This window comes from Gasterosteus aculeatus, chromosome 17 (assembly GCF_964276395.1).
Source record: "Gasterosteus aculeatus chromosome 17, fGasAcu3.hap1.1, whole genome shotgun sequence".
Taxonomy (NCBI): Eukaryota; Metazoa; Chordata; class Actinopteri; order Perciformes; family Gasterosteidae; genus Gasterosteus; species Gasterosteus aculeatus.
In genome coordinates, this window is record NC_135705.1 from 14,237,829 (window position 1) to 14,253,988 (window position 16,160).

The following is a 16,160-nucleotide window of genomic DNA, read 5'->3' on the forward strand; positions in this document are numbered from 1 at the left end:
AAAAGGCCTCTCATGTGTGCAGATGGTAAGAGGCAGCATGGAAAGACTTCTTAGTCCGACTAGGACAGCATCAAACTGCTGTTGCTGACATACACACAGAACATAAACTGAGTATCCTTTCGGAAGAAAACTGATATAATTGGTTTTAATTTTGTCTTCTTTACAACCATTTATAGTTGTCTACCTTTTGTTTTTTGTGATGCCTAAAGAGCAAAGATGAATCATTTTTGTTCCCATAGATGAGATGTGCTGTCACCTCTGAAATCTGTGTATTTGGAGATGAGTCACAGCCGTGAAAACATTTATTTAATGGATATGTTCTCGGCCAGAATTCACAGCCCACCCACACTGTGAATAGAACGTTTAAAAAGGAAGATTTATGTCAATTTCTGTTACTATGTCAAGGTCAAAATTCTCTACTGACAAGTCCTATCAGCAAAGAAAATACACATTACCTTCTTTGGTGCAGTTTAAAAGGGTAATAAGTCTCAGTGGTATTATTCCACCCTCAGTGGAAAGGAAACCTCATGGGAGCCAGATGATTAAGAAGACTTATAATGTGGTGAAACCGCCTCTAATTTATGAATAACACGTTGGGCAACACAACAGAACAATTAAATGTACTTAATTAGTAATTATTACATACGGTACATCAACTAAGTATTAGTCCAAAATCCATAAACCCATCTGTTGAGTTGGGTAAAAACTCAGCCCTGGGGCATTGTGTCAAATCGCAGAAGAAGATATTTATAGGTACAACATGATACAAATGATCTTGGGAACCAAATAACATCAAGCACAGTGTTTATTGCTGTCATTGTGCTGTTTGGTGCATGCTCCATGCCAGCCACAACAATAATACACCTGGACCTCAAACTCTGGATTGCTGCCTGTTAACTAGTCACATGGAACAAGAAGAGATTTATCTCTCGAGATGCAATGTGAAACTCCATGTTGCAGAAGTACCCATTTGTACTTTGGTAAAGTATGTTGCCCATGGGAGTCACATGTAGTATAATATATCAACGTGACTTTGAGGGCAGTAGTTCACATCTCCTAAATGTCAGAGCTCTGTGGAATTAAAAGTATATGCGTACAATCTCAGCCTGTCCTGCTGGCTTTATGAGTATTGTCATGGCAACGGCTCATCTTTGTGCCATTGATGGGTTGACAGACGGCCATTAGGGTATTATTTTGACGTCATGTGGGGATTGTGAGGAATGGATTCAGGGGTTGACCCACTTGGCATCCAGAAGGGACCCTGTCCTCCCTCCCCCCATGTAACCCCTCTATTCTCGACAGGAAGTGCCTTTTTTCTTTTCACAGCAGAAAGTCTTGTTGCACTGCTGCTTCCTTTGTGGGCAGGGGGTCGGGGTGGGGAGGGGCGGGGGGTCAAGGCCATGTGGATGTGTTAGACTGAACCAGCTATTGTGTGTCAGACCAAGGGCATTTTGAAGTGGGTGGGGTTTAAGGCTTATCCTGGTGGGATTTAATGCAGTCCTGTGGTAGTTCTGGCTGTGGGTGATTGCTCATAGCTCATACACATGCAATGCAGCAGCTCACTGACAGCACAGGACGGCACTGAGCTGAAGCTTAGGAAGAATTTCAGAGCTTTCATCAAAGCGTTCAGGAATTACCAAAGTTACAAAACATCAAAACTCTCGGTCTTACCCCTTCATTTAACGTTGTCTTGAACTGTGGAAGTCAACCTCAGTGTTGTGCAAGTATAGGAAAGGCTGAAGGTTTTTACAGCATGAGGGGCTGACAGTCTAATAGATATCAAGATCTTTTGGTCTTTGAAGTGGATCTTTGCTTTGTGTGGGTTCTGGTGGGTTTGTCTCTGTGTGAGAGCGTGTTTGAGTGGTGTCGTATAGAAATATGCTAATGTCTGGGTGCGTGCGCGCATACTTGCACATCTCTATGTCTGTTTGCATTAGTCCTTGTGATTTGCCCTGAGTCTACAGATAGAGGCCACAGCTGCAGCCCACAACCCTCTCACCCTCTCTCCCCCCTGTGCTTCACTGTGTGCAGGATTTAGCAAGAGGGACCCATCTCTGTGTTGTTCCTAAATATGGTAAACATATACCTTAGATGAAGATATAGTGCAAGGAAATGTTTGGTCACAATGTCTCCAGCTTCCATTTGGCCTCATACTAGTTATGTCATAACCTGCCTTTCTAATGGGAGGCTAATTCAACAAGCTAACCCCCTTCCTCTGTTTCCTGCAGGTTAAATAAAGTTTGACAGTATGTATTCAATTAAAGTCAATTCTAATACAATACTAACATGCCTATATGCACATAATAATGCTGAATTCAATCCACATTCTCATACAAACCTGTCAATATGAAATCCATATTCTTAATCTTAATAATGCAGACAAGGCATCTGGCCTAACAACACCCTTGAACTGTAACATTATCGACAATAAAGTATAGCCTCTCGTACTTTATTGCTTAATTAAAACTCTCTCAATATCTACAAGATGTCATGTTCAGCTCTTAAATGTATTTAGTGTTTTATTTCTCATCCTCTAAGGAATAATGTGCAAACTCTATACCGGTTTAATGTGCAAACAGAATTGGTTTTGAGGACATGGAAAGTTCCATCGGCATCCTAGTCAGTGAAGTCTCTCTCTGACTTCCTTTCTGGCTCACAGTCTTCTGAGATGGGCTAAAACGAGTGGGTCATCTATCACAACAGAGGGGAGAGTGGTAAATTTATAGCTGAGAAAATGGGTCAGAGCACAGCACTGATGAAATAGATAGAGTGTAATTAGGACAAGGTTAGCCTGCTTCACACACACACACACACACAGGCGTGTATGCGCACACATAAACACTATTTATTATTAATTACTCAACACACAAACATACAAGGATTTGTTTGTGTGTCCTCACTTGCACTCAGAGGCAGTGACAAATTATTCAGTTACCTCTCACTAGAACGGGGCCTCATAACTTAAAACAAAGAATAGAAGATTAGAATCTTTCTCAAGCAGTCATGGTCAATTATTATATTGCACACACATATGCCTCACATATTCACTCTTATTTACACCCTCACACCATTTCTGTGATAAACACATGCATTGCATATTCTGCTGACTGACACAGATCTCCTCCTCCAGTATCGTCTGATTACCCCTCTCTCTCGCTCTATCTCTATCTCTCTCTATGTCTCTCGCCCTCTTTTTCTCTCGCTCTTCCTCCTTCATGCTGTCTCAGTTTTCTGTGTCCCATCCTCCTCTGCACTTTTATATTTATTCACCTTCTACCCAACGCACGATTTACGACTGTTATTCACTTTCCCAACGTCTCAGTCACATTGGATGGCTTCCATCTTCTCTTCCGTCAAAGCTCACACCTCCCCACATATTTTCCCCCCACTTCTTTCCAACCTGTCCTCCTCACCAGCAGCCTGCGATCGTTCCATCCCCTTGGTCATGTAACACACATACTGCCTTTAGACACAGCACACCAACACACAGAGCTGCCCCCTGACTTGCAGGGCAGGGCTGTAAGCCTACGGAGCAGATGGGCTCAGAGCTGACTGACTGAGCTGTGCTCTGACAAACTGTCTCTCTGTACAGTGTTGCTCAGAGGAGGGGATGATGTCCTTTGCACGGGCGCTAATCTAAATCTGGCCGCCCACAGACTTGCCAATGCAGAATCTGGCAACCAGTTGGAAATCTGGCATCTCAAGCGCTTCAACGCAGACAACTGAGATAGAGTGCAGACATTTTGATATAGTACAGCTATTAGTTTAACTTTTTCCAGGATGGCAGAGCTTCTCTCTGTCAATGAAAATATTGGAGAATACTCGCCTTAGAGAGAAGAGTCCATGTGTTTGGGTTGACTCTTTCATGGTAGGAAATGTGTTAGCGTGCTAATATTGGAATGTTGGAATTGAAATGGATGATTTTTCAAGGTTAAAAATAACAGACGAGTCCCACAGAAAGCAAAAATAGGGAAGCCTGCCTGTGTAGATGGTGATGATATTATGTAACAGCCCCCTTTAGGGTTTAACAAACTTGGGTTTTGAGAATAAACTATCTACCAGCACTGCAGTATTACTGACTAACTAGCAGACTAACTCTCCTTTTATGTCAATCTCAGCGGTGCCTTTGGCAGAAGTGGTGGTGTAAGTGTGTTCCGAGTCATTTCATTGCAGTCAGACTGTTTGCTCCTCTCAGAAAACCTGGTGAACCTGGTTGATTTAATCTGATTTTACGTGGAATCCGTTGGTCTCTGACGCACCAATATATTTATATTACATTAAAGGCTTATGCAGGCTTATAAATGCAAATGCAATTTTTAACATGAATGAAAAACTTAAGTTTAGTTTGATAAGCCTTTAATGTTATACATTAAAGCTATATACATTAAAGGCTTATACAGTACAATAGAAACTAAGTTTATTTTCATCTTAAAAAATTGCAAACACTTAGGCTGGAAATATGTTGATTTCCTGATTGAGCTTCATGAGAAAAATATTGGTGGGCCAGAGACGACAGTTTCAGGTCGGCTTCAGGGAATTCGTAGTTTTTAATTATTATTTTAACATCAATTTACATTCAGACAGACCTTATCATCACATCTCCAATGCTTTAAATAAATAAATCCTTTAACCCCCCCCACACCTCCCCCCCAGCATCAGGGAGTTGTGGATCGCTTGTATTGAGTGTTGTCGCCCTCTACTGGTCAGTGGGGTGAACTGCCTGTGGGTCCATGGTAACAGTGCCTGAGAGAATGAGTAAGGCCATGAAACGGAGACGGCGCCAAACGCCCCTTTTCCCCCTTGAAGAGCAGATGGCAGCTCCCGGGTGCAAGTAACAGGGAGATGCTACTACCAGAAGCTCTGAGCAGGGTGTAAAACACACCCAAACACAGACACATTAACATTTTTGTTTGCTCTATTCTCTATGAGCACTGCACAAAGACCGAGATGCACTTGTCTCTCTGAAGTAATCAATGCAGAGGCTATGCAAGTTACACCTACTGTGAACAAAATGTCTCTTGACCTGTAGGGTTCTACTCTGAAATGATGCTGTGGCAGGTTGGTGTCTAAACTACTAAAATTGGTGGTTTTTAAAAATCCATAAATATTTGCTGACAAGAAAGATTTTTTTACACTCTTTATTAGCTATTTAAAAAAAATGCATCATCTGTAATAGACCCATCTTTGGCCTAGGCCTTCATTGAGATCTTAGCTGCACACTTTAGTTTAGCAACTGCATCGTGAATGTTTGGGACACACAGTGACACAATCTGTCAACCTGCCTCTGTGATAGTTCCGCTGCAGTAGGTGTCTCCAGGACAAAGTTTAGCATATTCATTAATATCCGGCCGCATACTGTCAGTGCTGGTAATCACTGCTTTTGCCTTCAATGACATATGACTCAGCCTCTTAATTAGCTCACGGTCAAGGCTTCATTGAGGACAATGCACTGAAAATGTCAAAGACTTAACAAAATAGGAAATGTCAACTATCAGACCATGCTGCTGTATATTCTCTGCTACAAATCTGTAATTAGGGGGATCCAGGCCATTTCTAGGTCATGGTCTTTAAAAAACAATGTTGGCTATTTCTCATTTATCTTTTCCTTGTATCTCCCATGTTTCGTATATTTACCTTCAGTTATTGAGCGTTTATCTAAAGAAGCTGACATTTTGTGAATGTGCTCAAGTGTTCATAACTTTTGACTGGCATGGTACAATTTACCATCCCGCCTGTATTAACAATGCAGCTGTCGCTGTCATTCCGAGGCGGGCTGGTTGACACATTGAGGAGGGTACGCTAAGCCTTGTTGAGTGGTGTGTCGCAACGGGATATGAGGCTTAGCTAATGTTAGCTAATGTTGTGTAAAAGGATTTAGAGGATCTGACCCTATCAGCAGATATGGCACTCTGCGTTAATGACACTAAATGAGTCGGTGCCTGCAGCATGCTAATAATGGTGGCATGAGAGCCAGGCTTATCATTCATATGGATTTTTCTTCGTCTGTTGCAATTACCTATGCTAGAAGTCTTTCAAAGTAAAGTGCGTGTGTGTGTGTGTGTGTGTGTGTGTGTGTGTGTGTGCTTTGACTGAAGTATACACTTGTAACGGAGCTGCTTTTCCTTTCTCTGGTATTTTTGTAATTAGAGTCCATACATTATGAGCACTTGGCCATCGTCAAAGTGGTTTGAGTGCTGGCCGACCTGATACCTCACAGCAAACAGTACAAGTCTGCAGTTGCGCGAAGCAGCTTGAAATGATTGAATTCAAGATAGAGTCTGCTTGGCCGACTTCCTCTTGTATTAAGAATATATGTACCGTGCTGAGGGTAAAATTGAGTTTTTCACCACTTTATTAGTTTTCTTCACAACTGCTGAAACTCTGCGCGGGCTCTGATTAAAATATGTATCACCAATCCAAATCTCACATACTGCATATTTATCATTCGTAGTAAGGAAGTTAACCCTATTAAGCAAGGAATGATTAGAATATTAGACGTTTCTTTTATAAGACAAGGCTGTGTTTTTAAACATTTAGACCCAAAGCAGACCCATAATATTTGAATTAATTTTATCTATACCATCCATCCATCCATCCATCCATTTTCAACCGCTTATCCGGGGTCGGGTCGCGGTATTTTTATTTATTTATTTATACATTCCTCCTAAATCAGAGCATGGAAAGCAAATAGCGTTCTTTTTTTCTCAAAATGTAAGTTAGACTAACTCTGTTTTGCATCCTTTTACAGACAAATTAGTTTTGGTTGTTGCATTCACTCTCATTTTCCATACATGAAGTACAATTATTTCTGCATGCCAGGCAGGGCATTGGCACAGCTTGGCTGATGGGACAAAGAGACGTAGCTGCCAACTCCTTCAATACCCCTTGTCCCCCTCAAATCCTCTTTACTGGTTTTACTATGACAGTGTGCCCTGCCATTCTTGGCCCGCCATGCAAAGAAAGTACAGGACTCTGTGACCACTGCCAGGGATACCCACTGGAGGTGGTAGGAAGAGAGCGTAAGATAAAACCGATGGAGTAATGGGAGGAGGCTACATGCTGAAAAGAAAGGCTCCTCCCAGAGATTAGGTTGAGAAATGTCGAGGTCAATTTTTGAGACTTCCTAAACAGCCAAATGATTCAATACCTAATGTTACACCAACACAACATTTCATGTATTGATTTATTCACATGAATATAAATGTTTGTGCTGTGTATATTCGTTTTCTGTTTCTGAATGTGATTAGTTACAGCCCCACATAGCTCTGGAGGTGTTTGGAATTGCAGATGACTGACGGTTATTGTTCTTTTTTCCATAACGTCTGCCCTGTCCCACTGGCTACAGCTCGTCATTGTTCCACATGTTGTTTTTCCATTCACTTCTGGCATTCAACACTGGTGTTCCCCGTGGGAGGCAATGGAAAGTTGGCTAATTCGCCGCACAGTATTTCCCTTACAGCCAGCCTGTTTGTAGTGTGTTTTGGCACATGCGTGGGTGTGTTTGTGCGGCTGAACTGATAGGCACTGTGGAGTTTGGATGGAAATGTCTGTGTCCTATATTTCCCACCTCTACTTAAAACCTCTTCCCTCTCTCGTGTCTCTTTCTGCCCTCTAGGAATCACTATCAAGGTAATCGGTCATCTCTACGTGGTCCTCTAGAAGACCAGACCTCTTCGCCAACATGAAAGGGTTGGGTACCAGCCGTAACAGACACTTCACTGACTCCTGTGAACCGTCCTCGGGCCATCCAGAGGCACTCTACTCTCAGAAGACCAGCACCCTCCCGCGCAGCCCTTACCTGCTGAGCCCGACAATGGACCACTACGGCACCATGGACCCCCACCTCTATCCTTCCGCCAATCCAGGCTCCCTTCCACCGGACTGCATGCTTCCCCTCAACAACCAGATGTCCAACAGCAGCACCTTCCCCAGGATTCACTACAACTCCTACGACCAGTCTGACTTCTCCCCACCCGGAGACAGCATCGGGGGGATAAGTACAGGGACCATGGGCACGTCCATGTCCATGGGCCCGGGCATGGGAACGGGTATGGGCATGGGCATGACAGGGCTAAGTGGACGAACACCAATGATTACGAGTGGATCAGCAACTATATCACATCACATGACCAAAAACCAGGCACCGACCAGTCTGCTAGAATTTGACAAGCAGCTACCTGGAGGCCATGACGGATTCAGCACGTTGCAGTTTCATCGAACGTCTGCCGTTGCTGGGGGGAAGCAGCACACGGACAGTCCTGGTCGGATCCGTTACATGCTGCATTCAGTGCAGAAACTCTTTGCAAAGTCCCAATCACTGGAAAGCCAAAATATGAAAGGCAATTTCAACGGACGCTCCACTGGCAGTGGTGGAGGCTCGTCTGGCACTGAAGATGGAGGGAAGCAGAATCGCAGATCCAAGAGTAAAGATCGGGGTACAAAGTCAGAGGCAACCTCCAAGCGACGGCCGCGCTCCAACATGTCTGGCTATTGGAGCTCAGACGATTTGGACAGCAGTGATTTGAGCAGCTACCATAACACCATGGCCATGATGACTCTGGGACGTCCGACTGGCCATGACAGTCAGGGGGCGCAGACCCGATACATCCAAAGCGGCTACAACACTATCAGCTCCTCCAAAAGCAGTAATGACATGAAGTATCAGGCACTCACTGGGCCTGGTGGTGGAGGAGGTCATGGGCTAGTTGGAGCGGGAAGAACAGTGACAAATGATAATGACTATATGAAAGGAGGGTCCTGGTCCACACTGACAATGGGCCAGCCGAGACATGTGATCCAGAAGGGCTCAGCTACTCTGGACCGGTCTATGCTCAAGTCCAAGTCCTGCCAACCTGAACTAACTTGTAACTACCTGCAGGTTGGACGAAGGGTGAGTCGGCATGGAAGTATTTTAACTGTCACAGTGATAGGACTGATATTGATTGTTGAAAAAATCGATGCTGTCGGTAGGGTGATTGGAGCAGCACATTAGGCCGTAGCGGAGGTGCCAATGAAATCCCATGTCGGCGGATGCGCAGCGGTAGCTACGTGAAGGCCATGGGGGATATGGAAGACAGCGACGACTCGGATGGGAGCCCCAAACCCTCGCCAAAATCTGCCGCTCGACGCCAGAGCTACCTCAGGGCTACGCAGCAATCTCTAAGCGACCAGCAACCCCCACGCAAGTAAGACAACAGACTGAGACACAGAGCCGGACTGTATTCTTCAGTATGTAATAATATTCAACAGCAAGGAAGACACGATCTGTGACCGAAATGCAAACCAATCTAGCACCAGGATCCAAAGTCAAAACACCAGATTGCAGCCTGCAATCAGAAGGGTACAAATCTTTTTATAGGAAAAAGACACATTCAACAGTTATGAATCTGAGAGATTTATGTGTTATGATGTAATTAATTAATAGTAATTAAAATCTTAACAGACTTATTTTATAAGAAATAAGTAAATGCTAATTGTTTGATAGTAGTACGTTTTGAGATGTAACGTACTACTAAAATTTCTGGATTATCTGCAAACGTTCCTAAGAACACAGTTATAAATACCGATTAGTACACCTTTCCAACAATCAAAAGTAAATACATAAGCCATTTTTTTGGGACGTACAGGAAGGAAACTAGCTCGCCCAGCGTCACCATGACAGTTTGCAGGAAAAGCGAGCACACACACTCCACGCTGCGCCGACTCAAGCATAGAATTAAGTGGTGTCAGACTCCCTGTTGTCCACCACATGCCAGCCTATCAACTACCAACTACCTCAGCTGTGATTTACCTTCCTACTGGTGGACCCACAAAGAACCAGTCGAGCTAAGACGACAACGACAACATTTGTGCAGCTTACATGATATGATGCTGTCTTTTGTTTCCACTGAAACAGTAAATCTCCACAAATCAGCCTCGTCTCTGACTGACTGGCATCGCGCCTTGCTTGTCTTTAAATTACATGCTTTCTGAAGCAAACACATTGCATAATGTGTGATGCAGTCGCAGTGCGACAAAGCTGAGTACACTGTAGCCTTTTCATGAAATGGGAGAAAATGCATTTGCATTCCTTCCTTTGTAGCCAAGGTGATGTTGAGCATATTTAAGCGAGACAGAACCTTCGTGTTTTGTAATGTCAAGGAACAGTCACAACACCCTAAAGTTGCACAAGGTTTTGTCAGTAGCTCCATTTGCTGTCTAATAGAAATAGTAGTTTCTATGTTTCTATTTGAAATAACTGTCCGCAGGGGATTGCTAAAGACATTTAGGGATAGTGTATTTATTTGTTGTTTATTTAATTGACAGCATAAGTGGAATGGAGGTATGCTTTACATTTTCATCAGCACACAGGTATGTTATAATCATCTTTCGGTATTCACCCAGGTAACTCCAGGGATTCAAAACTTCAAAACAATTTCTTTGTAGCAATACCTTCTATGAACAGCTCTAGTATTTGTTTTCAGTGTAAGTTTGGAGGTTGCAGTGTCAAAATATCAGTGCAGCACAATATGCAAACACATTTAACAGTGGGTCCTTTTCTGGTTGGATCATCCGACACAAGAAGGCATCATGCTGTGAAGCCACAGGCCTACGTGACATGCTAACCCCACATACTTAAAAGTTATCGTGTCCTTTTAAGGCCTATGTTAAGAAATCTAAGGATTTATTTTTCCCTCAAGCCTGCAAATGACTAACCCTACTCCCCCTGCCGATTCCCTGACCATCCCAATCCCGCTCTCTTTCGCTCTGCTCGACCCTGATGGCTTGAGCAGCAGAACCCTGGATTACACCTTGTTGCAGGGGGAGCTGGATGCCTTGTGGTCTCCACTCCACAGTGTGTCCTCTCTGCAACAGCTGGGCAGGTCAATGAGCAGGTTAGTGGTAGGTCCGTAAGCCCCGTCTCAGGAGCGTGGTGCAAAACGCTTCTGTCTCATTGGATCATTTTCAACCAATGACCTTGCACTGCCCCCCTCAGATGCCTGTAAAGTCAGTGGCAACGCCGAATGCCAATTCATGGCCTGCTGCTAACAACTGCCAACCTCCCTCGAGTTTATAAAGACCATCTGCCCGGTGCTTTCAGCAGGACGAGTGGGACGCCGTTCTAATGAGGGAATGAAGGGACATCAGACTCCACACACCCTGGCATGACAGCTTACTGTCATGTTGCTATCACTGTGTGCCAACAAGGAATATCTCAAAATGTCACTTTACTGCTGCAGTTTGAACATAAACCTGTTCTTTGTCTTTGGCACCATGATGGTACAGAGGGCTGTATACATGCCTCACTTGACATCAGTGGCTTTGCATGCCCAGATGCTTCATTGACTGATGCCAAAATGAGATAAGATGACATTTTAAAAGATTGGGAGGGTTTGGACTCACAACTCATGAATGAAAGTGGAAATGAAATGGGAGTAACTAATGACAACCTAATCCTCCTTTTATCCCTCTTTCAATGTTTGGTTTTGCTGATCATTCACCTTGTCCCGTTTCCCTTCCGCCACGCTGTCATCCTATCTTGACATCAACTGTCCCATCCCTGAATATGTTGTTGTGCACTTATAACATTGCCCTTGATTTTTCACCTTATACGTTCTATTCTTAACACATCTCCTTTATCTTGTTTTACCTCTCACCTGATCCCTCTTCCTAGCTGTCTTCCATCTCTCAGAGAGCTCTCCAATAATCGCAGCCTGGACAACCTAGACTGCATCGGGGGTACCGTCTCATCTTCGCCACAGTGGGATGACGATGACTTCAGTCAGGCCTGCAGCACCTTGGGCAGACGTAGCTGCTTGGGACAGGTGAGTGGTAACCTGGACACCACATATCACATGTGTGCTGTCAGAGGCTGAATACTAAATATGTGTCCGTATGAAAAGTCTCCATTTAATCAACAGTTTTTTTCAAAGACCCTTTTTGTCCGCCTCAAGGTATTAACACTCATTTCTAGTTTTTCTAGTGTAATGTGCATTTTCACAGATACAGCTTATATGACAGTGTTAAAGGGGGGTTCCTCTGGACACAGAAGCCCTGCTTCCCAAATGTGTCACATACTAAATGAATAGCATTGGTAGTTTTGAGTCTAATAAGCTATAGCCTCCCACTGACATGGTTACTAAGATGATGAACAACTACGAGGAGTGGCTTTGATCTTTTTCAATGAACTAGTCAAATAAGGCAATATGGGCTATTAGTGCAGGATTTACTCTCTTTTTTTACTTCTCTCTCTCGACAAGTCACCCCATTACTTTTGTGTCCAATATATCAATTTATTGTTTCAATTTGCATACACAACAGAAATAAAACATTTATTATTCATTATAATTTAGATTGTTTGAGGTCAAGTTACATAACTTGCAAAACAAAATTAATTCAGAACATGGAGCTTAATCGGAGCAAGTGGAAACCACCCGAAACCAAAGTTAACATAACTGCAGAATGTGTGTAGGTGTAAATGTTCTGCTTCCTTGTCTTCTGTGCTGCTTCTATTGCCCTCACCGCTTCTCTTAACAGTCAGTGAACCATCAAAATAACTCGGCTACAAGCACATTTTTAACTTCCACTCAGACTCTTTCTGTCAGTTGACGGAATCTAAAACCCATCATCTGCAGGGCTGGTTCTTACTCTTCAAAAGAAGTATGAGAAGGAGCTTGCTTTTAAAAAACTTTTCAAAGCGATGTCTCTTGCCTTGACATTTCTTTTGTATTCTGTAACTTGACAGATCTTACATAGCTGGCCATGTAAGAAATGTCAAAGAAATAAAAAGGCTCTTGAAGTGAAAGCCCATCCAGGAACCAGCAGGAGGAAGAATAACAGTCTTTTCACTGGAGTTGACGAGCTCCGCACTACCTGGCACTATTTGTACCTCGTTCTACCTTGTTGCCACACTGCTCTGTTTGGTTTGACCCCATCAGATGCGTGTCACAAATGGAGAATGGCCTTTACAGAAACAGTCAGCTGGGCAGTATGTGTTCCCACCAGTGCTGAGATCAAAATGACCCCACCGATGCACTACTCTTCTCCCTGCCACACTGCTGCTACTGTCTTTGCTGATCATGTCCTTTGCCTCCTTCAGCTACGGGACTTGGAAATGAGTCATCAGTATGAGGACCGCAGCTCTGACTCCACATTCAGAGATTCCCGTTCCCACTCTCAGGACAACCCAGAGCCTCTAGACTTGCCCATGCCGACGTGCTTCCGATCCCGCAGCCACAGCTACCTGAGAGCCATCCAGGCTGGCTGTTCCCAAGATGACGACACAGCATCCATGGACTCTGGCTGCTCACCCCCTCATATTGACACCACTGTTCGCACCTACAATACCAGCACTGGTAGGTCACTGACTGAAAAACATATGTATTCATTCAAATTGATAAACAATATGAGGGGGTTTCTTTGAGTTCTTACCACGATGCAGTGTTATGTGTTACCAGACTGGATGCCTTATTTATTACATATGCAATATATAGTAGTAATAGTACACATCTGTTTTGGTTATACATTTGGTTCAAGCTTTAATGATTTTTGCCATATGGGCCAAATTCTTTGACTGTTCTACTTTGACTGCTCTTCATAGCCTTGATCCTGGGTGGGACACTAGTCCTCTAACAGGCACAAACCAGCATAGCTCAAATGCAGCCTCTTTTGCCCATGCTAGACGACCTTTCTACACAGTGGAAGACATGGAAAGAGCAGTTTGGCTCTTACCTGATAGCCACTGGCTTGGACAAAGCCCCAAAGGAGAAACAACTTGCAATTTTTCTTCAGCGTTTTGGGACAGACAGACAACGCATCCTACCCCCACACACAGGTAACAAATTTAAACCAGCTCATTAGCCCTCTTTTTTCCAGCAATTCTCCACTTCAAGGACTACACAAGAAAAGAAAGAAACAATTAAAACTAACATCAAGATCAACTTAAAAAAGAAATGCTATTGGCTAGCGGATTTCTGGTATGACGTTAAAATTGATTACAGGGCACAGCAGTACAAGAAAGCACGGGGATTTGTACTTGGAAGTTGAATTTTCTACTGCAAAGAGCACATCACATGGTACTCGTGTTACCATGGAGTCTCCACCGGGTGGCGCTGCTCCCCATAGTCAAACGGCATTGAGAGCATTCGCTGCCTTCGTGATAATAGAACGTTTCACTTTCCATTCGGATGATATTGAGGATATACAGTATTTTCCCATTTTTCGTTCTGTGTATCGCAATACACATTTAGGTAACTGCTGTTTTTTGGAGGGCGGGGGGGGGGTTGACGCTATTCAAGTAGTAATAGTATTTTCTCCACTTTTTGTTGAAATAGAAGGTCAGGATCAGAATGTCTAGCTCTGAATTGAGAAGAAATTTGATGATTTGTCAAGAATGTTGATGGTTCCTAGTGATTTAATAACGAGCGTATAACTTTATTTGCAACATGTAGTGAAACCCAGTGTCCCCATATATACACTAATCCACTACAGCATCCACGTTATTATTCCACTGCCTTATCAAAATGCTGAAAAGGTAGAGCACTCTTCGGTGCAATAATTTGGTGATACTGGAGTTTCCCGGGTGTCCCTGAAGGCATCAGCAGGCGCGCCCCCGCGGCTCCCTCCGGCTTAAGTGACAAAAAAAGACGCGAGCGGCTGACAGAGGCGGTGGATGTGAGCTCCGGTTACACTTGCCTTGTGAATAATTAGTCTTCACTCAAGACACCGGTGTGCCGTTATATTTGTTTCTTCTTCCTGACAGCAGGGTAAGTATCTGCATGGTCATTGTCGTAATGCTGAACGTTAGTTCTGTAGCGCTCATGTTTTTTTATTTAGTTTTATTCTTCTCTTTTTTTTCACTGACTGGGCGCTTTATTTGACCACAGAAAGTTAGGTTAACGTTGGCTACTTTTTTCTCGCGTCATCGAGTCTACGAGGTCGGCATCCGAAAGTAAAACCTAATGCTTCATAGCACAAGTAAAAGTTTTACAATAAGGTTTTATTAACCACGTCACACCCGACAAAGTGATGTAAAACGTGGCTTTGAGGAGATTCACAATCAATTTTGACGCCCACCTTTTAAGTCATCCATGCTCGTTTCAATGTCCACCATTGATAACATCAGTAACATATTATTTACTACACTACTGTACATTTAGTGAATGGCTAATGTGTCTTTTATTCTACAACTATTGGGAAAAGGAGGAGCCAGCTTATTTTGACCAATAATCGAAAGCTAAAACAGTGTGCAGAATATCAGGAAAATAATCTTTATCATCAGTTCGACATCTCTCATCTTTGAGATAAATATCTGCTGATCTGTCTGTCTCCACAGCTGTTTTCGTGATCTCTCTACTCTGTGCTGCATGACGCACTCTTTACTGTGTTAATTATTGAAGATGCCTGATCGTGTGTTCAGAACAAAGCGCTGTGTTGCAGACGTCAGGAAGCCATGCACCCACTGTGCGTGCACCCAGGGCTGTGATGCTACACCATGGGAGTCAGATAAATGGGGTGTTATTACAAACTGTTTGATGGTGTTGTGTATGCAGTGGTTTGGGTGGCTCTGCAGTTACTTACGCCTCATCAAAGACCGTTCTTGCTGCTGAAATGGAGAATTGGTTTACACAGGGGGGAGGATTATTTGAGGGCTGCCCCATTTTGGTCCCACATGGCGTCCTGCGTATTGCAACATGGATTAAATCCCAATTTGAGGTCACACTTTATATAAAGAGTGTACGGATTTAGGGCTGTGTTGTTGAGACCATTTTATGTGATTCATTGGAATAATTGCTATGCCTGCAGAGCAGACTGGATAGTTTGGGGCAAGGTTATCAAAGTCTTGTGACTGTTAATTGATTAAACAATGCAGCTGGGTCAACTGGCAGGCGGCAGGCGACTTGGCAAACAATATTAAACTGTTAAATAGAGCATCACAATCCACCCATTGTCTTTTATTGTCCCCGGTTATTGTCCAGCTCCAACCAACTACAAAACGCCACAACCTAAACCAATCAGTTTAAGCTGTATATTGTTGTCTTTAAAACTGTCGTAAATATATAAAGTGCTATTTTAAAGAGAAGAGATCACTGGGAGGGTTGTTGGTCGTTGAGGGTGGACTGAAGTTTCCGTTCTTGTGCTTTTTTTTTTTTTTTCAGCCAAGATCTAATCTTAGTATGGTA

At 43.4% G+C, this 16,160-nt stretch overlaps 1 protein-coding gene across 10 annotated transcripts in view; it reads left to right on the forward strand.

The window, feature by feature from the left end:
* The window catches only part of dlgap4b (discs, large (Drosophila) homolog-associated protein 4b), a 91,416-nt gene that overhangs the window by 62,662 nt on the left and 12,594 nt on the right, over nucleotides 1–16,160 (forward strand). For 6 of the 10 annotated variants that reach the window (XM_078092569.1, XM_078092562.1, XM_078092570.1 and 3 more), the window contains 6 exons: nucleotides 7,616–8,890; nucleotides 8,971–9,185; nucleotides 10,773–10,874; nucleotides 11,654–11,804; nucleotides 13,079–13,334; nucleotides 13,661–13,813. In XM_078092569.1, the coding sequence (XP_077948695.1) occupies nucleotides 7,682–8,890; nucleotides 8,971–9,185; nucleotides 10,773–10,874; nucleotides 11,654–11,804; nucleotides 13,079–13,334; nucleotides 13,661–13,813 (2,086 nt within the window). In that variant the 5' untranslated portion in view covers nucleotides 7,616–7,681. The remainder of the gene's footprint in view (nucleotides 1–7,615; nucleotides 8,891–8,970; nucleotides 9,186–10,772; nucleotides 10,875–11,653; nucleotides 11,805–13,078; nucleotides 13,335–13,660; nucleotides 13,814–16,160) is intronic. The other 4 variants (XM_078092567.1, XM_078092566.1, XM_078092568.1 and 1 more) reach the window with 3 other exon arrangements.